Below are 27,217 nucleotides of genomic sequence, written 5' to 3'. Positions count from 1 at the left end.
TCAACAAGGGGGGCTGAGGGGGAGCCCGACTGCACAAGTCACAGCTCGGGGAGCAAAGGGATTGGCCAGCACACCCGAGAAATGATGGGGGGGGGCTTCAGAGGCACCCGGGGAGATCCACCCGCACAGAGGCTGAGCCGAGGGAGCGGGACCCAGGGCAGCACAAGCCACCACAAAGCCCGCCAAGGCCACAGCTAGGAAAGGGACATGGGAACTGGTGCACTGGGGCCAGCCATGGCCAGAAAAAGGAGGAAAATCAGCGGACCCTGCTCCATGGACAAGTGGGAAAAGCACCCCCGGGGAGGGGGAGGGGGGCAGTGCTTGCAGACATTTTTACTGTATCTCACTTATGCCCTTTTCATTTTTTTTTCCCTGATTTTTTTTGTCTTAAAAAAATGTTATTTAGGGCAGCTAGGGGCACAGTGGATAGAATACCTGCCCTGAAGTCAGGAGGACCCAAGTTCTTATCTGGCTCAGACACTTAACACTCCCTGGCTGTGTGATCCTGGGTAAGTCACTTAATCCCAAGTGCCTCAGAAAAAAAAGAAAAAAGAAAAAAGATACTTGTACATGAGAACCCATTGAGAAAGAAAAAGGGAGGAAATTACAATGATGTTAAAAAAGACAACCAAAAAAACTAGTGAATTTTCTTTACACTGATCGCCCACCCCAAGGCCCCGCCAGCTCCCAGGGACTCAGGATGAGAGAGAGGCTCCTGCTGGGGGAGGGGCCAAATGTCACAAGAGCTTTCGTTGTCGCTTTTTGTCCAGGGTTCTGGGAAGTGAGAGGGAGAGGACATTTCCATTAATTGGGGGGAAAAAAAAAACGTGGTTTCTTAATTTTCAATTTTAAAACAATTGTAAAACAAATGTAAAAAAAATTGTTTTGAATGTAACCGGGAAATATTAACCAAAAGGGGGAAAAGAAATGCATCTTGATGTGAGTTTTTTCAGTGTCTGGGTTTTATTGGTGCTGCTGTCGTCTGCTTTGAGGTTCAGAATCCAGGGTTCTAGGTGTGAGCCTGGCTCTGCCGCCCGGGCAGCCCTGAGCCACTCCCTGCACCAGCCTGGGCCCAAGCCCCTTGATCTCTAAGAGGAGGAGGTGGAGCGCACAGCCTTTCAGCCCTGGCTGGTTTGGGCCAACGGCTTCCAGGGAGAAGCCCAGAACCCGGGGCCCTGGCGGCCCTCTGATGTCCGTGGCGAGGGTGATCTTGGTGAGCAGAGGGGTCAGGAACACTTATTCCTCCCCAGCAGCCTGGGGAGCACGACAGCTCCTGTTCCTGCCCAAGGAGACGGACACCTCCGCCACAGCGGCACCGGGGGAGGCATCCATCACTCTGATCGGAGGAGCAGACGCTCAAGCAGAAATCCTGCTCCCCAGTGGACAGGGCCTGGCGGGGCAGCCGTGCCCAGGACAGCGCTGAGATCCCGAAGTTTGAGGCAAAAAGGGAAGCCGGCCCCAGTGAAGCTGCCCTGGCAGGCTAACAGACGGGACTCGAAAGGCGCCAATGCCAAGCGATTTCTGGTTTGAGAATATAAACAAAAGTCGCCATCTCTAGTCTCCATACCCCATCCCTCCCCTCATCTGCTCAACATATTCCCATCTGAAAAGATGAGACATTATTCATCTCCTCTGAGAGCTCAGGGGACTCTGGGTTCCTTGGGGCCCACAAGCTGTGTGGATTACTCAGACACCCCGAAGAACAGTAGCGGCACTTACAGTCCTTGTCCCCAGGTGCACCCTCAGTGCCCGGCACTGACCACTCTGGTTGTGTACTGGTGAGTAGGAGCAGGGGTGATGGTGGAAGGATAATCCAGCTCAGGAGCATCAAAGAAGTAGGCCTATGTTAATAATCAAATTAACAAAAACCATATGATCGTCTCAATAGATGCAGAAAAAGCATTTGATAAAATCCAACATTCATTCCTATTAAAAACACTTGAGAGGATAAGAATAAATGGACTTTTCCTTAAAATAGTCAGGAGCATCTACTTAAAACCATCAGTAAGCATCATATGCAATGGGGAAAAACTGGAACCTTTCCCAGTAAGATCAGGAGTGAAACAAGGTTGCCCACTATCACCATTTTTATTCAATATTGTATTAGAAACACTAGCCTCGGCAGTAAGAGTCAAGAAAGAGATTAAAGGAATTAGAGTAGGCAATGAGGAAACCAAACTATCACTCTTTGCAGATGATATGATGGTATACTTAGAGAACCCCAGAGATTCTACTAAAAAGCTATTAGAAATAATGCATAACTTTAGCAAAGTTGCAGGTTATAAAATAAATCCCCATAAATCCTCAGCATTTTTATACATCACCAACAAAATCCAACAGCAAGAGATACAAAGAGATATTCCATATAAAGTAACTACTGACAGTATAAAATATTTGGGAATCTTTCTGCCAAGGGAAAGTCAGGAACTATATGAGCAAAATTACAAAAAACTTTCCACACAAATAAAGTCAGATCTAAACAACTGGAAAAATATTAAATGCTCTTGGATTGGCTGAGCGAATATAATAAAGATGACAATACTACCTAAAATAATCTATTTGTTTAGCGCTATACCAATCAGACTCCCAAAAAACTATTTTAATGACCTACAAAAAATAACAACAAAGTTCATATGGAAAAACAAAAGGGCAAGAATTTCAAGGGAATTAATGAAAAAAAAAAAATCAAATGAAGGTGGAAAGAAGTAGGCCTGCAGAAAGGGAGACCCTCAATGGGGTGTGAGGGAGGAAGTTCTACAAAGGTCACAGAGTGGCACCCCCCCCATCGCCACCCACTGGGATGCCCGGCCAGTTCTGCTGTCCATGCCTCTGGGTTAGCCAGCACTTTATCCTCAGGAGGACCCCCCCCTGGATGCTCAGGCTCCTGCCTGGCCATGGAGGAGGTCACAGAGCAGTGCCAGGCTCTAAATGCCCATGGCCACGCCCACCATCTTCCACTCTGGCCCAGCCTCCAAACCCCCATCTCCAGAGAGCGCTACAAGAGCACATTTGCAGCTGGCTCTTCCCCTTCAAGGGGGGAAGGGGTCCTGCAGAGTGGAGGGAGGGGCTGCCCACAGACATGCCTTTGATCCTCTAAGTCCCAGGGCTTTTTCCCTGGCAGTGCCCAGCACCAAACCTCTCCCTGGGAACGTTCCAAAGGAACTAGGGATGCCCAACTGGGATGCCAGAGCTGGGGGACCTCTGAGCCCGAGATCCTCCTCAGCCAGCAGGGGAAGCAGAGGACTGCCCGGGGGCCCAAGGCTCAGACCTCAGGCTCTGCTGCCCAACCCCCACCTTTGACCCTGGGCTCCTGTACACTTCAGGTCACCAATGCCTGAGCTCTTAGAAAGCTCTTAGAAAGGGGGAGAGGGGGAGCCCAGACAGTGGGCTGCCACTCCCCAGCCTTGTGAGCCAGCAGGGGGCACCAGGAGAGCACAGGGAAGGGGAGGCCCAGCTGTAGAGGGCCCTCGGGCCTGAATCTGAATCCCACCAGCCCTATGCTGAGTAAGGGATACCAGCAGCATCCCCTTCCCAGGCTTGGGGTCCCACCCCCTTTCTCCTTATTGGCTGCTCCTGCAGGCCTGGAACCCCATTCTTCCTGGGCTGGGGCCTCTCCTGTGCTTACCCCTCACCCAATCAGACCCTTAAGTAAACCTGGGCAAGACACAGGCCACGGGTAGTGCCTCCTGGAGGCCCCCTGGGCCTGTACCAAGGTAAAAAGTCACCTGACCAAAGAGGCAGCCTCCTGACTTTGTCTTAAATACAGGGGGAAGGGGCCCTGCACCACACAACTTTCTCTCCCTCCCCCCCCCCCCCCCCCCCCCCCCCCCCCCCCCGGGACAAGGCAAGCCCTCTGTCTATGTGCTCTGGGGAGGAATGGAGCACCACTGGGGCCCTTGCCACTGTCACCTTCCAGGAGTCCCTGGCACTCATGCCCCAGGTGGAACCTGGAAACCACAAAGGGGCAGGGCCTAGACCTTACCAAGCAGCCCACAGACAGCAGCGTGTGAAGCAGGATGATGGTCACCATGGTGGCAATGGCAATCCTCCGATTGTCGTCCCGGACGGCGGGCCAGAAGGTCATCACCAGCACGGAGCCTGACAGGCCCAGGGCAACCATGACCAAGATCCAGCGCACGGCCTTCTGGGGGATGATCCACAGGATCTGGAGGCAGAAAGGAGAAACCTTCAGGGGGAGCTGAGGGTGGCCCTTGGGATCCCAGGAAGTCCCACCTGAGATCTCATCACTGGTCCAAACTCACTGAGGTCAGTGATACTGAAACTGGGGTACCATTGACCACCTAAAGGGGGAAAAAGCCTGGCCTGTGGAGCTTCCCCAGCCCTGCTCCTGGGCCTTCCCGCCCCGTGCCCAGCACTCTCCTGGGGCCCCACTCACCGCCGTGGGGATGTAGATGAAGAGCGAGTAGCCGTAGACGCACACGATCTCCAGGAACGAGTAGGAGACGATGCTCATCACTTTGCCATTCCTCCACAGAAGGAAGCCCCAGAGGCCCAGGGGGACCAGCCAGGCATAGGCGTAGATGGCTGTAGCCGCGATGGACACTGGGAAGACACCGCGACCATCTGAGCGCCTGCCCAAGTCCCAGCCCCAGCCACGGCTGCCTGCGGGCCGGGCCCTGCCCCCAGGAAAGGCCGAAAGCAGCCAGGGATGCGGGGCCAGGGACGTGGGCAGGCACTCGACCGAGAAGGGCACCAACAGTCCCCATGGCAGCCGCTCCCTCGCCCACAGGGCAGCCAGAGCAGGCCGCGATGGCTCAAACAAGTCATGGCAGTGCCCAGGCTGCCAAGGGGCCTTCTCACCAGCTCACAGAACAGTGTCTGAGCTCAGGGTGAACAACTCCTGAGAGAGGGTCCTCCAGAGCTTGAGCCTCCTCCCCTTCCTAAAGCCCCAGAGGGCCAGGGAGGGATGCTCACTCCCTCATTCTGTGTCCCTCCCTTGCCCTCTCCCCTCTATTGTCTCTCTCTCTTTGTCTCTCTCTCCCTGTCTCTAATTCTCTCTTGTCTCTCCCTCTCTCCCCCTGCCCCTGTTCCTCCCCTCTCTTGAGGAGCACAAGGCTGAAATGACCCCAACACAAGTCCTTCCTACTTTCAGTGTCCAATCAGAGCTGGGACTAGGAGCCGGCAAAGCAGACAATTGCCCAGGAGGCACCTCAGGAGGCGGGAGGAAAGGTGGTTTTTAATATGGCTATTTACAAATGCATGTGTTTTTTTTTGTTGTTGTTGTTTGTTTGTTTGTTTTTACTGAGGCAATTGGGTTAAGTGACTTGCCCAGGGTCACACAGCCAGGAAGTGTTAAGTATCTGAGGCCAAATTTGAACTCAGGCCCTCCTGACTGCAGGGCTGGTGCTCACTCCACTGCGCCCCGCCAGCTGCCCCCTATGTATGAATGTCGAGGATGTGAGTAAGTGTTCTATGTCAAGCAGAGGATTTGGGGTCAGACCCTCCATACAAGAGGGAGTCAGAAGAGTTCACTGAGCAGGAGAGGAGCCCCCTGACAAGGTCACTCTCATGGTGAGCCTGAAAGGCTCCGTCTCCTATTTCCCTTTGTACCCTCAGCTCCTAGTACCAGACCCAACACAGAGTAGTTGCTTAAGAAATAAATGCTTGGGAGCCAGAGCCAAGATGGCGGAGGAAAGGCAGGAACTCACCCCCCTCTCCCCCAAACTGCTCCAAACTCCCTTAAACTCTAACCAGGGGTCCTCAAACTTTTTAAACAGGGGGCCAGTTCACTGTCCCTCAGACTGTTGGAGGCCGGACTAAAGTAAAAACAAAACCTTTGTTTTGTGGGCCTTTAAATAAAGAAACTTCCTAGTCCTGGGTGAGGGGGATAATCGTCCTCAGCTGTGCCGCATCTGGCCCGTGGGCCGTAGTTTGAGGACCCTTGCAAACAAACTTGAGAGCACAGAACGCCCCAAAAGACGGAGCAGATGCTGTCCAGCCCGAGGCAGCTACAGAGGTCGGCAGAATAGGTCTGTGAGCCTGGGGGGGAGGGAGGGGGTCTAGTGTGCAATCCCAGGTCAGGCCATGTGGGTGCAGCCCCGGCCCCAGCTGAAGCAGCACAAGAAATAAAACACTGGTTCTCTCTGCCTTTGTGCTTGAGAAATGATTACTGACTGAAATCCTACTGACTGGGTGAAGGCCCAAAGCCTCCACAGGCAAACAGCCGGCCCTATGACCCCTGGACCGAGCCCTGTGACCGCCGGACTGGGCCCTGTGACCGCCGGACTGGGCCCTGTGACCGCCAGACCAAGCCCTGTGACTGCCGGACCAGGCCCTATGACTGCCGGACTGGGCCCTGTGACTGCTGGACCAGGCCTGGCCCCCGTCCAGGCTTTGGACCGGCGCTACCGACAGGGGTCTCTAGTAATCTGGTGGGAGAACCGCTCGGGCTGGCCCAGGCGAAGCTCCCTCGAGGCCCCTCTGCCCCATGCCCCCAACAGTCACGAGGACTCCCTGACCTTTCCGGAACTCTGGGACATAATGGAAAGTCTTGTCCCCCAAGTGGATGAAGAAGTTGGAGAGGTTCCCACTGATGGCGATGGCAAAGACCAGGGTGGCACAGATCCAGAAGGGCCCTGTGGGGGAGGCAGAGCATGAGGAGCACACACGGACACAGACACACACTCACACACAGAGTCAGCACCAGTCTTGGACCGGGACCAGCCCAGAATTCAGACAAAACCGACACTCACTTGAGGTTCTCATCTCTTTGGGGCCAGAGCCTGATCTGGAGCCAGGCCCAGAGTCCCCACGAGAGGGAAGGGGTCCCCCAGGATCTGGTGCCTGAGATGGGCCTTGAAGGGGAGGGGGGAGGGAGACCCCCACAAGGGCTGAGGAGACCAGCAGTGGGAGGGCTGACAGGGCGTGGCCCCTGCAGGGCCCTAGTCCAGGCCTCTGGGGCCGGGCCCAGCCAGGGCCATCCCCTGCACGGATGCCCACTTGGCAGCTGAGGGAAGCAGCCAGACTCAGGGCGCCCGGGGCTGATCTGGGCTCTGCTCGGCCCCAGAACCAGAACTGGAACAGCCGAAGAAGCTGCAAAGAGCTCGGGGCCAGGATGGGAGCTGTCTCAGCAGGGAATGAGCTCCCCCTCCCTCAAGGTCTCCCAACAAAGGATGCTGGGAGGGCCTCCCCGCAGGCTGGGCTAGAGGCCGCCAGTCCTTCAGGCTCTCAGTTCTCCCTTCCGGCTCCAACGTGCCCAGGAAGGCCCCGATGCCCTCGGCTCTGTGGAGACTCAGCCCCGATGTCGCCTCCTGCGGGAGCCCTTTCTCAGTGTCCTCACTGCTAAGCCCTTCTCTCTCAGATTGTGAGCTCAGTGTAACCTGCCTGGGATTTCCATGCCCAAGGACAGGAAAGGCTCTTCTGCCCTTCTTTGTGTCCCCAAGGTCTAAGCCCTGCCCTGGCACACAGTAAGCACTTAATAACTGCTGCGCCTGGTTCCTGTCCTTGGGCATGGAAATCCCATGACCATTGTCTGTGCCTCCCAGCTCACACAATGTGCCAGGGAGGAATGCCCAGAAATCCCAGCCTCGGGCCTGCTTAGTGCCTGGGGTTGGGGCTGCAGGCGACAGAGCCCACATGTGAACCAGGTGCCCTGCGCCCGCCCCATCCCACCCTGCCGCCCACCCCATCCTTGTGGTCTGCTCCACACTGAAGCACCCTGCCCTCCCTGAAACGGGGTCACGGGCAGACCTTGGAGAACCCCGGTCCTACTCCCCCTTCCCCAAGGAAAGACTGAGACCCCGAAGTCTGGCGGCTTGCCTGAGGCCTGGCCACCCCCTGTCCACACCTAACGGGGTCTCCCTCCAGGACTGACTGCACAGGACGGCTCCGGGAGGCCCCATCCACCGAGGTCCTCCCGGGGCCAGGGCACTGCCTCCAGACCCCCCAAGAGAAGCCGCCCCCCCCCATAACCCCGCCCACAGAAGAGAACGCACCATAAAGATCTGGGTTGCTTCGGATGTACAGTCGGACAAAGTTCCTCCCGGGGACGGGCAGAACGGAGCCTTTGATCCTGTCAAAGACCTAAAAGCAGCGGACAGGGTTGGGGTGAGAGGAGGAACCGGCCTCTGGGGGCACCTAGAGGCGGGGGCCTGACCTGACCCTCCCCTTACCCCCAGGGCCTCACACAGGGCCGCACACACAGGAGTTTTAAAAAGGCATCAGACTGACTGAGGACAGTGGGAAAAAGCTTCGGCCGAGTCCGAAAGCTGGGGCCCAAGATGCGTGAGCTTGGGGGGCCACTTGCCCCCCTGGGCTGTGACCCCTATGCTGTTCAAGGGGTGAGGATGAGGCGTTGCCATGACCCACTGGGACCCCTGAGAGGCAGGTGCACTTAGGAGCCCCCTCCGTAGATGGGGCCTGGGGGAGGGGCTAAGGCCTTGGCAGCTAGAGCAGGTCTGGGGCAGGGGGCGAGCTCAGGTGTGTGTGTATGGGGGGGGGGGTTGGGTCTGAACCCCGGGCCGCCATTCACTCCTGGGAAGCAGGGCCTCTGGGCCCCAGGGGCCTCGCACTGCCTGGGGTTTCATCTCTCTGTCCTGGGGAGCCCCAGACGTGAAGTGCCCCGAGGGGCAGACCCTGAGTGGCCCAAAGCAACGAGGAGGCCAGAACCCCCGCACACGGAGCCCAGGCCACCCACGCGTCCGGAGGCACCGAGAGGCAAAGCCCCAAAGCCGAGGGGGGGCAATGGAACCTGGGGGGGGGTGGGGGCTGCGGGCGTGCTTGGGCAGTCAGGTCTACGCCAGGGCCCCTGGACCTACCCCCACCCCCCGGGGCCTGGGAAGTCAGATGGGACAAAACCGGGCCTTTATAGCCCTAACTTGTAAGGGACAGCAGCGGACTTCACCCATTGGGAAACGGGCAAAAACAGGAAAACGGGCTCCAGCATCCTGAGGGCCGCCCCCCCCAGCTACCCACGGCTGCCCTTCCTCCGTTCAGCCAAGGGCGCCCAAGGCCCGAGGCCGCCGCCCTGCGCCCTCCCAGACGCCCGCTCTCCGGGGTACTGGGCACACAGCACACCCATCACACACACTCCCCCCACTAGAGGGCAGCCTGTGCACCCACCTGGCAGGTGTCCACATCGAAGAAGGTCTGGTAGTACTCAAACGTCCAGAAGGGGGAGCTTCTCTTCTGTGCGGCCAGGAGCTGCAGGAGGAGGGGCCAGGCACTGGGTGAATGCCCCCGGGGACCGGCCCCCTTTCCTGTGGGGCTGCTGAATCATGACCCGTCCATGTCCTGGGGGCCGGCCCTCTCTGGGCAGAACTCTCCTGCGTTAGCCAAGGTCTGTCCCTGCCCCCCCAGTGCCACCCCCATGGCCCAGCTTTTGGGGACGCTCCCTCCCGAGCCTCAGGGGCCCGGACCCCTCCCGTCACGTGAGCCAGGCCCAGAGGAGCCCAAATCAGAAAGGACCCAGAGGACGGGCTGCACTCGCCAGCCTCCAAGTCTGCGCCAGTGTCCTGAGCCCGATTTAACGCCAGCCTGGGACACTCAGGAAGCTCCCGGGGAAGCTCTGCGGCCATTGCTGCCACAGCAGAGCCCCGGGCCGGCCTCCTCACCTCCGTTTTATCCGAGTCACTGTTACCCAGGAGTTCCTCGTCCTCCTCCCTCCTCAGGCCTCTCGGGAGGCCCCTCGGGGCCGGTGGATTCAGGCTGGGCTCCTCGATGGTCACGGCGATGTCATCCTGGGAGGCCGGCAGCAGGTTGGCCGAGTCGCCAAATTCTGCAAACGAGAACCCCACGGAGAGAGGAATAGACTACACCTGAAGGACTCTGGGGAGGGGGCGACCTTGCACAGGGGCCTGCCTCGGAGCATGGCAAGGGCCTCCAGGAGGGGGGCCTGGTCATTCTGCCCTCATCCCCAAAGCTAGCCTACCTCCCGGGAAGCAGCTGTATACAGCAGGCGCTCACTAAGAGCTGCCCAAGAAAAAAATGCTACTAAGTGTACAGGGACTGCTTGTGGACGGGCACATGGCTTTCCAGGTCGGGGTCCTGCAGGTGTGGACGGAAGGTCATTACCTTCAAATTTTAAGTCATCAACAGCTGCCATTCATCCAGTAGGTTCCTGTCCAGTTACCAAAAGGAATGGTTTCAGGGAGGCCTAAAAGAAAAGAAAAATTGGTTGTAAATGGTCCAAAAAATTCAAGAATGGGGTGATCTTAAAAGCCAGCAGTTGGGAAGCCCTTCAAAGTATATACAATGCCTTGACCACAATCACCTTGGAAGGAGCTGTTATTTATTCCCTAGGGAGGAAACTGAGGCCCAGTGACATCAATCAATTCATCAATCGCCTAGCATGTTCTTAGCTTGCAATAGGGCCCGCTCTATACCAAGCCCTCCTGAGTTGAGGGACTAGTGCTCAAGGGACACTTAACACTTCCTGGCTGTGTGACCCTGGGAAAGTCACTTAACCCCAATTGCTTCAGCAAAAAAAGAAAAAGAAAAACAAGAGAAAAAAAAGAGGTAAAACTATCAAGTGTTGTCAATCTGTCACCGTCACATTATCTATGGAGAAACAGCGCCGGAGGCCCCCCCACTACCAACAGCCAAACATCTGGTCTATCACTTGGTGTTCTTCCTATTTCTGACCAGAGTCTCAGAGCCCCACGTATGACCACCCGAAGCGCAGCACACGGAAACAGCAAGCTCAGCCCTGCTCCGCCCTGCGGCGACCTAAGGCAGTTCTAACAGATCCGGGACGGAGAACGCCAGGCTGATCTAGCGAGGGAACGGTGGAGACGGAGCGTGGATCGGAGCTCAGCACTTTCGTCTCGGTTCCTGGTTTGCTTTTTCTTTCTTGTGTTTTTTCCCTTCTGACTTTTCTTTCACAAAATGACTGATTTGGAAAATACAGTTACGCAATCTATATCAGATGGGGGAGGGGGAAGGGAAGGGAGCAAGGGAGGAAAAATCTGGGACTCAAAATCTCACCAAAATGAGTGGTGAAAACGATCTTTACAAGTGATTGGAAAAATAAATTACGGTTGAGAAAAAAATAAAAAATAAAACGGGGATTAGCTCTCCCATGTGCCCCGGGCCCTCTCCCTCCAAAGCCTACCAAAAAGGCCCCGGAGGGAAGGAGGCCGAACGAACCAATGAGCGTTATCCCTCACTTCCGACTCCGAGACCCCATCTGGGGTTTTCTTGGCAGAGATCGGGGGAGACGGGATTTGCCATTTCCTTCTCCGGCTCATTTGGCAGATGAGGAAACTGAGGCAAACAGGGCGACTGAGGCAAACAGGAAGCTAGGAAGTGTCTGAGGCTGGGTTTGAATTAATTCTGCAAGGGAGGCCCCTTAAAAGAAGCCTAGTGCTCTGCGCACTCTAGGGCCCCCTAGCGGCCTCCTGGGGCGCAAAGACAAAAGCCATCAGGAGGTTCTGTTCTAAGGGAGAGATGACACGGCCCGTCCAGGAACAGCGACTAAGCCTGGATCCCAGCCCCAGAAATAACCGGGGCAAGACCGGGGGTGGCCAGGCTTTCCAGGAGAGAAGGGAGGGCGGGCTGAGGGTGCCCCCCACCCCCCTCAATGCCCGGGGGCCAAATGGCCCGCAAGCTCCCCCCAGCTCGGGCTGTCTGTTCCCTTACAACTGGTTTCCTTTGTAATCCTACTGGTTTTGCCTGATGCACAGAGGGGGCTCCCTTCCAAAGGGGGCCCCCCCACACAGAGACCATGGCCCTGAGGGAAGCCATGGTCGGTAGGGGCTGCTGGGGGAACAACCCGCTGGGTTTGAGTTTCAAGTCTGCACCGAATGCCCCTGGGTAGGTCACTTTATCAGTCTCGGTGGAGTTTCCTCTGTAAAATGAAGGGAATGGACCAGATGAAAAAAATAAAAAAAGGGTCCCCTGACCCCCGGCTCGGGCTTCCCCCGCTCTGGGGACAGTCTTTTTGCTCTGACGTTCTATGCTCTGAGGCCCCTCTGTAAGCCGGCTCCTCACAAGACCAGACTCTCCTGTTGGAGGGGACCCCGGACCACAAGCGGCAGACCTGGGCAGACCCCAGGAAGCTGCCCCCCCCCGCCTCCCCCAATCATCATTTCCCTGGATGGGAGAGGGGGTTTCTCCTCATTCCCACAGCTAATGACACCCCCAGCCCAATGTACAAAGACCCCGGCCCATCCCGTCTCTGGCTCTTCCTCATGTCCCAGGAACCTCAGAGGCAGAGCCCTGATTGTCTGAGTTTTGCCTTCAGCAATCCACTTTTTATATAACATGAGACGGTATCTGGAAAGCACCTAGCCCAGTGCCTAGCACACAGCAGGTGCTTAATAAATGCCCTTGCCTCCTCTCGGTCACCCTAAGCCGTCCTTCCAATTCAGAAGTACAAAGCCACGACCCAGTCCCACTGGTGAAGGTACACAGGGGATGAGGGAACGGGAGTTGGGGGCAGGGAAGGGGCTACGGCTGGGGGCCACAGAGCTTTCCAGTCTCTTTCTTCTTAGTCTCCCTCAAGCTCTGGGATCTAACTCTTGCCCCAAGAAAGCATCACCCCCGGAGGGCACGGCATGCCTGGGCCTCTTCTGCTAAAGGCACCCACGGAATTTCCAAAGGGGACGTGCCCACTTGTCAGGACAGCTAGAGGTGGAGGGGCTTTTAGCTGGGGGAAGGGAGGGAGAGCTTGTGCCTTCCTCTATCTTAAGTCAAATTTCTTAATATGTTAAAAATCAATGTTATGAAATGTTACAAAATAGGGGAGGAAGGTGGATTGGAGCAGGGTTTTTTGACTTTCCATATGTCAGTTAACAAGCATCTATTAAGCACTTACTGTATGCCAAGTAACTGTGTCCTGTTCTTAATATGTTAAAAATAATGTTATAAAATAGGGGAGGAAGGTGGATTGGAGCAGGGGTTTTTGACTTTCTATATGTCAGTTAACAAGCATCTATTAAGCACTTACTGTATGCCAAGTAACTGTGTCCTGTTCTTAATATGTTAAAAATAATGTTATAAAATAGGGGAGGAAGGTGGATTGGAGCAGGGTTTTTTGACTTTCCATATGTCAGTTAACAAGCATCTATTAAGCACTTACTGTATGCCAAGTAACTGTGTCCTGTTCTTAATATGTTAAAAATAATGTTATAAAATAGGGGAGGAAGGTGGATTGGAGCAGGGGTTTTTGACTTTCTATATATATGTCAATCAACAAGCATCCATTAAGCACTTACTGGGCCAGGTAACTGCGTCCTGGACCCTCCAGAGCAATGTGATGAACCCTATGGCGCCCTTCCTGAGGAGTCAGGACTCGAGATGTCAGTGTCTAAATCTCCCTCTGTCCCCGACACTCCCTAACGGTTCCACCTCTCCTGCAACCTTCCGTGGCTTCCCCTGGCTCAGAGGGAGCCCTCAGCATCCTCCCTGGGATGCCAGAGCGATTTTCCTAAGCTCTCACCTCCCTTAATAGTCAGTGGCTCCCTAGTACTTCCAGAATCAGACTTAGGCCCCAGATCTCTGGTAATGAAGCCATTGGGGCTGCTCCCCTCCCCCCCAGCCTCACCTCCCCCGGCCTCCTGGGGGTCTCAGCTCTGCAGCCCCCTCGGAGGGCACGATCCCCAACAGCCCGGACGCCCTCTGAACGCCCCCCTTCTAAGGCCTGTGGGCAGGCCCGGGCCCCCTGGGGGAGCTCCAGGAGGGAGGCCCCAGTGCCTGTTAAGCCTCTGTAATTATCGCGGGAGATTAAGCCCTAATAAGTCAGGCAGGAGAAAGAGCTGATACAAAGTAGCCACAAAGTATCTTCTGGCGTGAGATCCCCCACTGAGGAGGAGGGGACATCCCGGAAGGCCTCGGAGATGATGGGGGGAGGTCTCCGAAGGCCTGGGAGGTGATTGGGGGGGGGGGGGTCTGAGAAGGTCTCGGAGGAGGTGATGGGAGGGGGGCGGGTCTGAGAAAACCTCGAAAATGGGGGCGGGGTTTGTGAAGGCCTGGGAGGAGATGATTGGGGGGGGGGCGGATCCCAGAAGGCCTATGAGGAGGTGATGGGGGGGGGGGGGAAGGGCCTTGGAGGAAACTCAAGGGGAGGGGAGGGGAGGGACTGGGGCAGGGAAGGAGGTAAGCAAGGGGAGGGGGGGATCCAGAAAGGGGAAAGGGAGAGCAGCGCAGACATGGAGGCGGAAGGGGGGCAACAGGTGCAAAAGGGGAGGGCCTAAAAGGCAAGGTCGTCTCCCACGATCCTGAGCCTCAGTCTTCTCGTCTCTGAGACGGGGATCACGCCCTCCCAGCCCAATGAGCCAGCCGGGAGGGGGGTGTCCATAAGGTCACAGATCCGCTCACAGGTGGGGAGGGTGAGGCACAGGGGGCCCATCCTCGGACCCCGCCTCCGGACTGGGTGGGCTAGAGACCCCTGCCCCCACCCTCTGGCGGAACCTCACGGACCCCATCAGTGAGAGCCAGAACGGACGGCACCAGGTCCCGGCACTCAGAGCCCCGTAGCCGAGGGGTCGGGGGAGGAGCGGGGGCTCCGTCCCTCTGCCTCCCCCGCGGGGGGGGGAGGGGGGGGCTCAAACGCTTACCTGCCGCGCCTCGGGTTCCGGCGGAACTGGACAGGGCGGGGGGCGGGGGCCGCGGGGCGGGGGAGCCTCGGCTTCGGGTCGCTCTGGCTCCGCCTCCGCCTCCGCCTCCGCCTCGCGCTGCGTGGCGCGGGGCGGGGCAAGGGCGGGGCGCGGTTTCCCTTCTCTCCTCCCCCGCCCTCACTGCGCTCTTAGAGACAGGTCTCCACGGCGCAGGCCCGGAAAAGTAAGGCCAAGCCCCTCCCCCCCGCTTCCCCCTCGCCGTCCCCGGTCTTCCGGAGGCCCGGCCTATTAAGGAAGCCACGCCTCGGCGGGGCCTGAGGATTGGCCAGAGGGAGGCGCCCCGCCCCCTGGGAGACCCGCGCTCCGGAGTCCGGAACGCTAGAGGGAGGCGGCCTACCCCTCTCGCCCCGCCCCCGAGACAGCCGGGGCCCCGCCCCCGCAAGCAATGACGCATCCCAGATAACGAAAGCGCAGCCGCGAGATGATTCTTCCTGTCCCTCCCTTCTTAAAAAGATAGCGCCCTCCTCCTCCCCCCAGAGGGCGCTCTCCGCCTCGGAATCCCCAGGCCCCGCCCAGGACTGAAAGGGACCCTGAGGGCGGAGAAAAAAGGCTTTGGGAGCCTGGGTTCCCAACGCGGCCTCCTCCTGGGGGCTGGCGCTCTCAGAGAGCCCCGAGCCCCAGGCCTTAATTTTGGCCAAGGAGAAAGTGAGGCTCAGGGCGGTCCCACGGCTTCCCCACAACCGCAGCCACATCGGCCTCGCATCCAGGCCCCGACCTCGAATCCACCAAGTGCTGCCATCGTGACCTTGAGCGAGCCTCGACCCTCCCTGGGCCTGCGGCACGTGGTTACCCCGGAGAGAGGAGAGAATTTCCCACAGAAGTGAACGTCAGAAACCCTCTGCTTGTATTGTGGGAGACCAAAAACTATCGGAAGCATAATTAAACAAATAACACCAAAAACTGTCCGACCGATAATTAAAGAAATAACACCAAAAACTATCCGACAGATAATTAAAGAAATAACACCAAAAACTGTCCGACAGATAATTAAAGAAATAACACCAAAAACTGTCCGACAGATAATTAAAGAAATAACACCAAAAACTGTCCGACAGATAATTAAAGAAATAACACCAAAAACTGTCCGACAGATAATTAAACAAATAACACCAAAAACTGTCCGACAGATAATTAAAGAAATAACACCAAAAACTGTCCGACAGATAATTAAAGAAATAACACCAAAAACTGTCCGACAGATAATTAAAGAAATAACACCAAAAACTGTCCGACAGATAATTAAAGAAATAACACCAAAAACTGTCCGACAGATAATTAAAGAAATAACACCAAAAACTGTCCGACAGATAATTAAAGAAATAACACCAAAAACTGTCCGACAGATAATTAAAGAAATAACACCAAAAACTGTCCGACAGATAATTAAAGAAATAACACCAAAAACTGTCCGACAGATAATTAAAGAAATAACACCAAAAACTGTCCGACAGATAATTAAAGAAATAACACCAAAAACTGTCCGACAGATAATTAAAGAAATAACACCAAAAACTGTCCGACAGATAATTAAAGAAATAACACCAAAAACTGTCCGACAGATAATTAAAGAAATAACACCAAAAACTGTCCGACAGATAATTAAACAAATAACACCAAAAACTGTCCGACAGATAATTAAAGAAATAACACCAAAAACTGTCCGACAGATAATTAAAGAAATAACACCAAAAACTGTCCGACAGATAATTAAAGAAATAACACCAAAAACTATCCGACAGATAATTAAACAAATAACACCAAAAACTGTCCGACAGATAATTAAAGAAATAACACCAAAAACTATCCGACAGATAATTAAAGAAATAACACCAAAAACTATCCGACAGATAATAATTAAACAAATAACACCAAAAACTGTCCGACAGATAATTAAAGAAATAACACCAAAAACTATCCGACAGATAATTAAAGAAATAACACCAAAAACTGTCCGACAGATAATTAAACAAATAACACCAAAAACTGTCCGACAGATAATAATTAAACAAATAACACCAAAAACTGTCCGACAGATAATTAAAGAAATAACACCAAAAACTGTCCGACAGATAATTAAAGAAATAACACCAAAAACTGTCCGACAGATAATTAAAGAAATAACACCAAAAACTGTCCGACAGATAATTAAAGAAATAACACCAAAAACTGTCCGACAGATAATTAAAGAAATAACACCAAAAACTATCCGACAGATAATTAAAGAAATAACACCAAAAACTGTCCGACAGATAATTAAAGAAATAACACCAAAAACTGTCCGACAGATAATTAAAGAAATAACACCAAAAACTATCCGACAGATAATTAAACAAATAACACCAAAAACTATCCGACAGATAATTAAACAAATAACACCAAAAACTATCCGACAAATAATAATTAAACAAATAACACCAAAAACTATCCGACAAATAATAATTAAACAAATAACACCAAAAACCATCCGACAGATAATTAAACAAATAACACCAAAAACTATCCGACAGATAATTAAAGAAATAACACCAAAAACTGTCCGACAGATAATTAAACAAATAACATCAAAATCCCACCTTTTCAGTGCCGCAGGCAGAGTCCCGAGAAATTCTTTTACAGATCCCGAAAAATAAGCGAGTTTGTCTGGAAGAGCAAAAAGTCAAGAATTTCAAGGGAATTAATGAAAAAAATGCAAGCAAAGGTCTAGCTGTATCAGGCCTGACACTAACTATATTCCAAAGCAGCGATTGTCAGAACTGATCGGTATGGCCAAGGGATAGAGAAGCTGATCGGCGGAGTAGCTTAGGTTCAAAGGACAAAATAATCACTAACGATAGCGATCCAGTGTCTGACAAACCCAAAGCCCCAACTTTTGGAATAAGGATTCACTATTTGACAAAAACTACTGGGAAAATTGGAAACCGGTGTGACAGAAACCAGGCATTGCCTCCCCCTTAACACTGGCCACCAAGATAAGGTCAAAATGGGATCATGATTTAGATATAAAGAGTGATATTATAAGCTTATTAGAAGAACAGGATAGTCATCTGGGGGAGGGGGTGGGGGGGGGTAAGAGGTGAAAAATTGGAATAAGAGGTTTGGCAATTGTTAATGCTGTAAAGTTACCCATGCATATAACCTGTAAATAAAAGGCTATTAAATTAAAAGAAGAAGAAGAAGAAGAAGAAGAAGAAGAAGAAGAAGAAGAAGAAGAAGAAGAAGAAGAAGAAGAAGAAGAAGAAGAAGAAGAAGAAGAAGAAGAAGAAGAAGAAGAAGAAGAAGAAGAAGAAGAAGAAGAAGAAGAAGAAGAAGAAGAAGAAGAAGAAGAAGAAGAAGAAGAAGGAAGAAGAAGAAGAAGAAGAAAAAGAAGAAGAAGAAGAAGAAGAAGAAGAAGAACAGGATAGTTTACCTCTCAGATCTGTGGAGAAGGAAGGAATTTGTGACCAAAAAAGAACTGGAAGTCATTAATGAACACACACAAAAAGATGATTTTGTTTATATTAAAAGTCAAGTTAAAATGCAGACAAGATTAGAAGGGAAGCAATAAACTGGGAAAACATTTTTTAGTTAAAGGTTCTGAAAAGGCCTCATTTCTAAAATATATAGAGAATTTTGTAGTGGCTAGAAACTGGAAACTGAATGGATGTCCATCAGTTGGAGAATGGCTGAATAAATTGTGGTATATGAATATTATGGAATATTATTGTTCTGTAAGAAATGACCAACAGGATGATTTCAGAAAGGCCTGGAGAGACTTACACGAACTGATGCTGAGTGAAATGAGCAGGACCAGGAGATCATTATATACTTCAACAACAATACTCTATGATGACCAGTTCTGATGGACCTGGCCATCCTCAGCAACGAGATCAACCAAATCATTTCCAATGGAGCAGTAATGAACTGAACCAGCTATACCCAGGGTAAGAACTCTGGGAGATGACTAAAAACCATTACATTGAATTCCCAATCCCTATATTTATGCCCACCTGCATTTTTGATTTCCTTCACAAGCTAATTGCACAATATTTCAGAGTCTGATTGTTTTTGTACAGCAAAATAACGGTTTGGTCATGTAGACTTATTGTGTATCTAATTTATATTTTAATGTATTTAACATGTACTGATCATCCTGCCATCTAGGGGAGGGGGTGGGGGGGTAAGAGGTGAAAAATTGGAACAAGAGGTTTGGCAATTGTTAATGCTGTAAAGTTACCCATGCATATAACCTGTAAATAAAAGGCTATTAAAAAAAAGTATGTAGAGAATTGACTCAAATTCAAGTCATTCTCCAATTGATAAATGGTCAAAGGATGTGAACAGATAATTTTCAGACAAAATTAAAACTATTTCTAGTCATATGAACAGGTGCGCTGAAGCACTATTGATCACAGAAATGCAAATTAAAACAACTCTGAGATACCACTACAGACCTCTCAGACTGGTCAAGATGACAGGAAATGATGATAAATGCTGGAGGGGTTGTGAGAAAACTGGGACATTGATACATTGTTAGTAGAATTGTGCACGATCCAACCATTCTGGAGAACAATTTGGAACTATGTCCAAAGGCCTATCAAACAGTACATCCCATTTGATCCAGCAGTGTTTGTACTGGGCTTGTGTCCCAAAGAGATCTTAAAGGAGGGAAAGGAACCCACATATGCAAAAATGTTTGTGGCAGCCCTGTTTGTAGTGGCCAGAAACTGGAACCTGAGTGGCTGCCCATTACCTGGGGAATGGTTGGGTAAATTGTGGTTTATGAATGTTATAGAATATTATTGTTCAGTAAGAAATGACCAGCAGGAAGATTTCAGAGAGGCCTGGAGAGACTGACAGGAACTGATGCTGAGGGAAGTGAGCAGAACCGGGAGAACATTGTACACAGCAACAACAAGATTATATGATGATAAGTTCTGATGGACCTGGCTCTTTACAACAATGAGATCAATTCCAATTCTTCAGTGATGAAGAGAGCCATCCACACCCAGAGAGAGATCAGTGGGAACTAACAGTGGATCACAACACAGCATTTTCACTCTTTTTGTTGTTTTTTGTTTGTGTTTTATTTTCTTTTTCATTTTCTTTTCCTTTTTAATCTGATTTTTCTTGTAAAGCAAGATAATTGTATAAATATATATGCCTGTATTGGACTTAACATATACTTTTACCATGTTTAACATATATTGGATTACTTGCCATCTAGGGAAGTGAGTGGGAGAAAGGGAGGGAAAATTGGAACACAAGGTTTTGCAAGAGTGTTGAAAATTTATCCATTCATGTGTTTTGAGAATAAAAACTTTAATTAAAAAAAACAAAAAACAAAAAAACCTGTGGTTACCTTTCAATCTCTCACCTCCAAGCCTTTGTCCAGGCCAAGGAAAGAGGGATGGAAGGAGGCAGCCCCATCTCCTTTGCCCGTCTGCCCAGCAGGGGGCCAAGGAAAGAGGGCTAGGGGAGGCATCCCCATCCCAGGCCTTTCCCATCTCCCCCTGCCCTCCTCCCGTGCCCTCGCCTTGGAGCACCCCTCTGTGATGGCCACATTGCCACCACTCCTGCCAACCCGCCCTGCCCACCTTTACCCCGTGCCCAGTGTGGGCCTGTATTGGCTCCAGGCTGGCCCTGCCATCCTGGGCAATCGTTCCTTCAGGGTTTGGCTCCTACTTCTCCTGGCTCCAAGGCCATGCTGTGACCTCCCCAAGAGCAGAGACCTTAGCTGGGCTCAGCTTTTATCACATTTCCCTACAAACAGCAGACTCTGGGTAAGTGCTTGTTGACTCTGAAATCCCTGCCAGTGGGGGCCAGGGCCGGGGTCAGGGCAGAAGTCCCCAGGCTGGGCGCCTGGGGCTGGGCAGAGGGAAGGAGTGGTCAGGGTCCAGCCTGGGCCTCTTCTCCTCGGGGCTAGGCCTGGGTCCGCCCCATCTGGGCTCGTGGGGCAGCTTGACTCGCCTTTCCAGTTCTACTAACTACCAGTTCCTTCTTCTGGACCTCCAGGCTCTGGGCAGCCCCAACATTGACTCAGGAACACGCCCAGGGAAGGTGGCATCCGAAAGGCATCTGCAAATGTTTGGAGAGACCTGGGGCTCCTCCATGCCCCTGTGATCCGGATCTCACCAGCACTGAGGGCGAATCCTGCCAGCCCCCTCCCCCTGTTTTTGGAAGCTGATTTCAGTTAGATAAGGGCCCTAGCAGGGCAACAGTGACCCACAGTTGGCTGGTTCTCCTGGGAAAACATCTGCAGCTTAGGTCCTCAGAAGGTCCAGGAGCTCACGCAGAGCAGAGGGCCCATCCAGTCATTAGGAGCAAGTAAGCCAGGCCTTTCCTGAGGTTCTGTCTGGTTCCAAAAGTCTGGGTCCCAAAAAACAAAAACTCCCTCCTGTCCCCTCCCCGGAATGGGAGGCAGATGAACAACGGCCGGCCCCTGCCAGTCAGGAGGGCCCAACCCACATCCTCCTTTCATTAGGAGACTGGGAAGGGGGGGGAGGCAGAATTGGGGAAAGTCCTCAGCAGAAGGGAAGGAAAGGCATTAATGCGACCTTGGGCTACTGGGAGACGGGGCATCTAGAACTAGAGGGGCCCCTCTGTCCTGAGGACTGGGCACCCCACATTAGCAGAAGCCTGGAGAGGAGCAGACTGGGGACCTCACCATGTAGGGCAAGAGAGGTTCTTATGCAGGGCCGGGGCCTGAGGAGGTGGGGATGGGAGGAAGGGGCCCAGAACCAGGAGCAAGAGGGGGCAAGTTGAAGCAGGTGATCCGGCTGAGGAGGCGAGTCCTTGTTCCTGCTCCGGTGCCATGATCACAGCAGGCATTTCTAGAACACCTACTGTGTGTCAGGCTCCACACCTGAGAGGCAGCTGCTGCTATTATCCCTCTCTAGGTGAGGTGAGGAAACGGAGACAGGCTGGGGTAATTGAGTTATCCAGGGTCAGCTGTTTAGGGTCTAAGGCTTCATTTGAACTCAGGTCTTCCTAACTCCAGGTCCAGCTCTAACCATTGAATCACCCAGCTGTCTTATCCCTTAAAGCAATTGCTTAAACCTCTATGGACCTCAGGTTCCGTATTTGCTTAATAAAGGGATGGTGTGCAGGACTTCTGAGGTCCCTTCCAGCCCTAGATCCAGGGGTTTCTAGAATGAAGGGAGATTGCAACAGAAAATTAACAACCAGAACTTCCTAAAAGTGGAGGTAGTGAGCTCCTCCTCACTGAGGGACCTCAAATGAGGCTGAATTATCTATCTACAGCTCTGGCTGTAGAGGAAATTCTTCTGCAGCCTCCCTCCACTTCTAAAATCCGATGCCTTGGATAAGTTTGAAGGCCACTCAGACCTCCAGATCTTTTCACATAATTTCCTTTCTGGCCACGCTGCCCCATCTGGCACTTAGGAAGTCAACCCTGAACCCCTTGTAAGACTCCACATCAAACCCCCTTACATGTTATGATTCACCATGATCCAACGTTCCAGATAGCTGAGATTCATTTGAATATCGACTATATCAGCCGATGTGTTTGCTGTGTCTCAGAATTGCTTTTCTGCCCATTTGATGGGCTTGGATTCTATATCTTCTTTCAAGTCTTAATAAAAAAAACGTTCAATAGCACGGGCACTCCCCTGAAAACATCCTGACCGACTGGCATTGAATCACTGAAGACTATATTTTAAATTTAGTTTATTTATTTAATAGGTGAGTTTGTATTTACTTATTAGATTAATTTATTTAAAACTTAAACATATACAAATAAAGAAAAAATTGCCGTGTGCACAGCAGAACATGAGAGAATTCAAAATAGGAGAAAATAAATGTCCATTTCAAGAAAACCTATATGATAAATATTACACATCGTGTTCAGAGCTGTTCATCTTTTATTTGCTTTTCTTATAGGATTTCTTTTGTTCCTTGTGTCCTCTGCTGTGTACTTTTTTTAAAATTTATTTTTCTTCTTTCTTTCCCCTTCCCTCAAAAAGGCCACCATTAAGCATGGATACATTTATTATATATATTATATATATATATATAAAATCATACACGTGGAGAATATTCTGAATTCACCTAACTATACCATCAGCTAGCTCTCAGCTCTCCGTCTTGTACACAAGAATAGCAAAAGAGTTTTTTTTTTTTTTCTCCTTGCTAAAAATCTACATAAACTATGTCTGTGGCAGATTCCCTAATCCACCAATTTAGGAACTATCAACAAAAGTTAGTGAAGTTAATTTGACTGAAGCTCTTCTTGAGGAAACCATGTTTACTCTTTGTAATTACTGTTTCTCTTTCTAAATGGTGACTAAGCATCCATTTAATAATATGTTCTCTTAAATTCAAATTAAAACAGGGATCCTTAAACCATAAGGATCTCTGTGAGTGCCTATTGGAGTAGAAAATCACATCCTAACATTATCAACATTTTATTATATTTTCATTTATTTTGTTAAATATTTCCCAATTACATTATTGAATTTTTATTTTTTTAATATTTTCATTATTTTGTCCCATTTACATTATTATATTTTTATTTTTTTATATTTTCATTTATTTTGTTAAATATTTCCCAATTACATTGATGCATTGTTGGTGGAGTTGTGAACGAATCCAACCATTTTGGAGACTAGTTTGGAACGATGCTCAAAAAGTTATCAAACTGTGCATACCCTTTGATCCAGCAGTGTTACTACTGGGATTAAATCCCAAAGAGATTATAAAGAAGGGAAAGAGACCTGTATGTGCACGAATGTTTGTGGCAGCCCTTTTTGTAGTGGCTAGAAACTGGAAACTGAATGGATGCCCATCAGTTGGAGAATGGCTGAATAAATTGTGGTATATGAATATTATGGAATATTACTGTTCTGTAAGAAATGACCAACAGGATGATTTCAGAAAGGCCTGGAGAGACTTACACGAACTGATGCTGAGTGAAATGAGCAGGACCAGGAGATCATTATATACTTCAACAACAATACTATATGATGACCAGTTCTGATGGACCTGGCCATCCTCAGCAAGGAGATCAACCAAATCATTTCCAATGGAGCAGTAATGAACTGAACCAGCTACACCCAGAGAAAGAACTCTGGGAGATGACTATGAAGCACTACATAGAATTCCCAATCCCTCTATTTTTGTCCACCTGCATTTTTGATTTCCTTCACAGGCTAATTGTACACTACTTCAAAGTCCGACTCTTTTTATACAGCAAAATAACTGTTAGGACATGTTTACATATATTGTATTTAACTTATATTTTAACATATTTAACATGTATTGGTCAATCTGCCATCTGGGGGAGAGGTAGGGAGAAGGAAGGGAAAAATTGGAACAAAAAGTTTGGCAATTGTCAATGCTGTAAAATTACCCATGCATATATCTTATAAATAAAAAGCTATAATAAAAAAATGAAAAAAAAAAAGATACAAGCCAGGCGTGTCGAAATAGACCTAGGAGAAAACATTTAGTCCAATTGGAATAGGTGTGTGCCTTATACTGTAGAGCTCTTGTAAACAATTTAATTTTTATTATGTAGGAATCATTGTTGACAGAAAGAGCATTGATTTGAGTCCTGGGTGCAGGGACTCTGCTTTCTATTTATTTCCTGGATGATCCTGGGCAAAGTACATCAACTCCTGAGCCTTATTTTCCTTATGTGTCAAATGAGGGAGTTGGACAAGTCATGGATAATTCAAACCTTTCTACCTCATGGATCCCTAGGACAGTCTAACAAAGCATATGAACTTCTCAGAAGGATGTTTTTTTAAGTCATTGAAGGACTACTTAATTTCAATTAGACTTTCATGAAATTAAAGATGTGATTTTTCCCAAATTGAATAAATTGGTCCATGGACCCCTAAAATCTATCCCCACAGGGGCCTGAGAATCACACGTTAAGACATGGACAAGCTCGTTTCTGGGGTCCTCCAACACCACATCTGCAATCACCTAATGACCCGGACAATATACTTGGTTATGAAATTAACAGTTTCATTCCTGAGCTAAGAATTCCCCTGTAGCCTATAACCTGATGGTCTCCATTAAGTATTTCTCTCTCTAAGGCAAACCTGTGCAGTTCTTTTATTAGACTGGTTTACTAGTAGCGACCAAGACCAAGACCAAAAGACTCCAGAGGTCCTGATAGATTAGAGGTCCAATAGTCCCAGCAGGGGTGGAAGTTGAGAGGTTGCCCCTGGTTCAGCAGGTTTATGAGCTATCATTGTTTTACATCTTTTTTTTTCCCCTGAGGCAATTGGGGTTAAGTGATTTGCCCAAGGTCACACAACCAGGCAGTGTTAAGTGTCTGAGGTCAAATTTGAACTCAGGTTCCTTCTGACATCAGGGCTGGTGCTCTATCCACTGTGCTACCTAGCTGCCCTCCATGATTTTATATCTGGAAGAGACAGCACAAGGTATCTAGTTCCAGCCCCAGATCCAGAGAGATTCAATACCTTGTCCACTCAGCAGAGTCAAGAAAACAATATGGAAAACAACCATGGAATTGGAAAGAACAAGCCACAAATTAAAAATTATCAAAATTTATAAATATAGAATAGAAAAATTAGATATATAGAAATCTAAAAAGTATAGAAAAATTTAAAGATTAAGGGGAACTCAAATGAGACATGGGAGAACACTCTGAGTTCACTCCTTCATGCACGTTTTTGGTCTTTTTCAATATAGTGGGCAGTAGTGCTCTCTGTATGGAGTCCAAAATTGTCCACTCTGTAATAACAGAAACTGAGTCAATAGCACTTTTCAAAGGTTCTGACAAAGGCCTCATTTCCAAAATATATAGAGAATTGACTCTTAATTTATAAGAAATCAAGCCATTCTCCAATTGATAAATGGTCAAAGAATATGAACAGACAATTCTCAGACGAAGAAATTGAAACTATTTCTAGCCAATATGAAAAGATGTTCCCAGTCATTACTAATCAGAGAAATGCAAATTAAGACAACTCTGAGATACCGCTACACATCTGTCAGATTGGCTAAGATGACAGGAAAAGATAATGCTGAATGTTGGAGGGGATGTGGGAAAACTGGGATACCGATGCATTGTTGGTGGAGTTGTGAATACATCCAGCCATTCTGGAGAGCTATCCAAAGAAAGATTAGTTTTTCTAATGATAGCTTCAATCTAGGTGCACAGCACAGTCCCCTCTGAGTGATGCAGAATCGGAGCAGGGAATCCACTCCCAAAGAGCGAGGAGACCCAAAATCCATTGCTGTAAATCTTCCAGTAATATGCTGTAATACCATGTCGTCGATCCATCTTATCTTGGGGCTCATACAGCCGGCTAGTTTCTGAAACACCACCAGATGGAGTCTACTGGAGATGACCTCTGTAGATTTTCTCTTCTTAGAATGAGTGGGGCTCCAGAGCCACTTCAGGTGCATTTGCTTCTCTGGATTTTCTACTCAAATCTCTTGTGGGATAAGTCAATATAATTCAAGTTTGCTAAGATAATATAACCAGAACAGATAGAAAAAATAGACCAGAGAACTTATGTTTTTAGATTAACAAATTCAAGTGACAACTGAAAAATTAGAAAACGCTGAACCCAATTTTAAAAAAATATAACTGTCTACTCACCAACTCACTCCCACCTTAGGAGGATGAGATTCTGCTGAGGAACAATAACAAAAATGAAAAAATTTTAAAGTTGTCAAATGATAGCAAAAGCTTCTGGGATAGATTACATTGAGTCTTCTATTTCAAAAGAGTAGCTATCAAATAAATTATTTATAACAAAACATGTTTGTTTTTTCAAAACATGCTCAATATCTAGATGGTAAAAATAAACCTAAGTAAAATTGTTTTTTCCCAATTAGATACTACAAGACATTCCCTAAATGACTTTCCTCTAAGGAACTCGATTGCACTAATTTTTTTTTTTCTTTTTCGCTGAGGCAATTGGGGTTAAGTGACTTGCCCAGGGTCACACAGCTAAGAAGTGTTAGGTGTCTGAGACCAGATTTGAACTCAGATCCTTCTGACTTCAGGGGTACTGCTCTATCCACTGTACCACCTAGCTGCCCCTAAAATTCTTTTCTTTGGACAAAACCTGAAGATGTTTCTGTTTTAGGCTTAATAATTTATAGAAAAAACAGCTTGGTCCTAAAAACTATTCCATCAATACCTAATTATTCTCACATTAATTTTAGAAAGGACTAAAATTCTAGGCTAAAGAGCTCAAATCTTGTATTTATATCTTATTATAGTAGTTCAGATGTGCTCCAATGTTAGCCCATAAGATAAAAGATTTAATATTGCGTTCATACTGGTTACCTGCCATGAATATTTTCAGCAATGAGATGAACCAAATCAGTTCCAATGGAGCAGGAATGAACTGAACCAGCTACACCCAGTGAAAGAACTCTGGGAGATGACTATGAACCACTACATAGAATTCCCAATCCCTCTATTTTTGTCCGCCTGCATTTTTGATTTCCTTCACAGGCTAATTGCTCACTATTTCAAAGTCTGATTCTTTTTGTGCAGCAAAATAACTGTTAGGACAGGTATACTTATATTGTATCTAATTTATACTTTAACATACTTAACATGTATTGGTCAACCTGCCATCTGGGGGAAGGGGTGGGGAAAGGGAGGGGGAAAATCAGAACAAAAGGTTTGGCAATTGTCGATGCTGTAA

General features: G+C 49.4%; 1 protein-coding gene across 4 annotated transcripts; it reads right to left on the bottom strand.

Moving 5' to 3' along the window:
* Positions 1-940: 940 nt before the first annotated feature.
* YIPF1 (Yip1 domain family member 1) lies at positions 941-14,697 on the bottom strand. Of its 4 annotated transcripts, XM_031969080.1 has the most exons (11): positions 14,380-14,508; positions 13,176-13,237; positions 10,033-10,114; positions 9,573-9,736; positions 9,082-9,162; positions 7,956-8,043; positions 6,480-6,596; positions 4,397-4,563; positions 3,983-4,165; positions 1,720-1,841; positions 941-1,521 (listed from the first exon to the last, which is right to left on the bottom strand). In XM_031969080.1, the coding sequence occupies exons 3-10, from the start codon at positions 10,061-10,063 to the stop codon at positions 1,743-1,745; spliced, it is 930 nt and encodes a 309-aa protein (XP_031824940.1). In that variant the 5' UTR covers positions 10,064-10,114; positions 13,176-13,237; positions 14,380-14,508; the 3' UTR covers positions 941-1,521; positions 1,720-1,742. The 4 variants fall into 4 exon arrangements, with proteins under 4 accessions (XP_031824940.1, XP_031824937.1, XP_031824938.1 ...); XM_031969077.1 differs by lacking the exons at positions 13,176-13,237; positions 14,380-14,508 and adding an exon at positions 14,517-14,697; XM_031969078.1 differs by lacking the exon at positions 13,176-13,237.
* Positions 14,698-27,217: the final 12,520 nt, after the last annotated feature.

Source organism: Sarcophilus harrisii, chromosome 4 (assembly GCF_902635505.1).
Source record: "Sarcophilus harrisii chromosome 4, mSarHar1.11, whole genome shotgun sequence".
In the NCBI taxonomy this organism is placed as follows: domain Eukaryota; kingdom Metazoa; phylum Chordata; class Mammalia; order Dasyuromorphia; family Dasyuridae; genus Sarcophilus; species Sarcophilus harrisii.
This window is presented reverse-complemented; position numbering and strand designations above follow the sequence as displayed.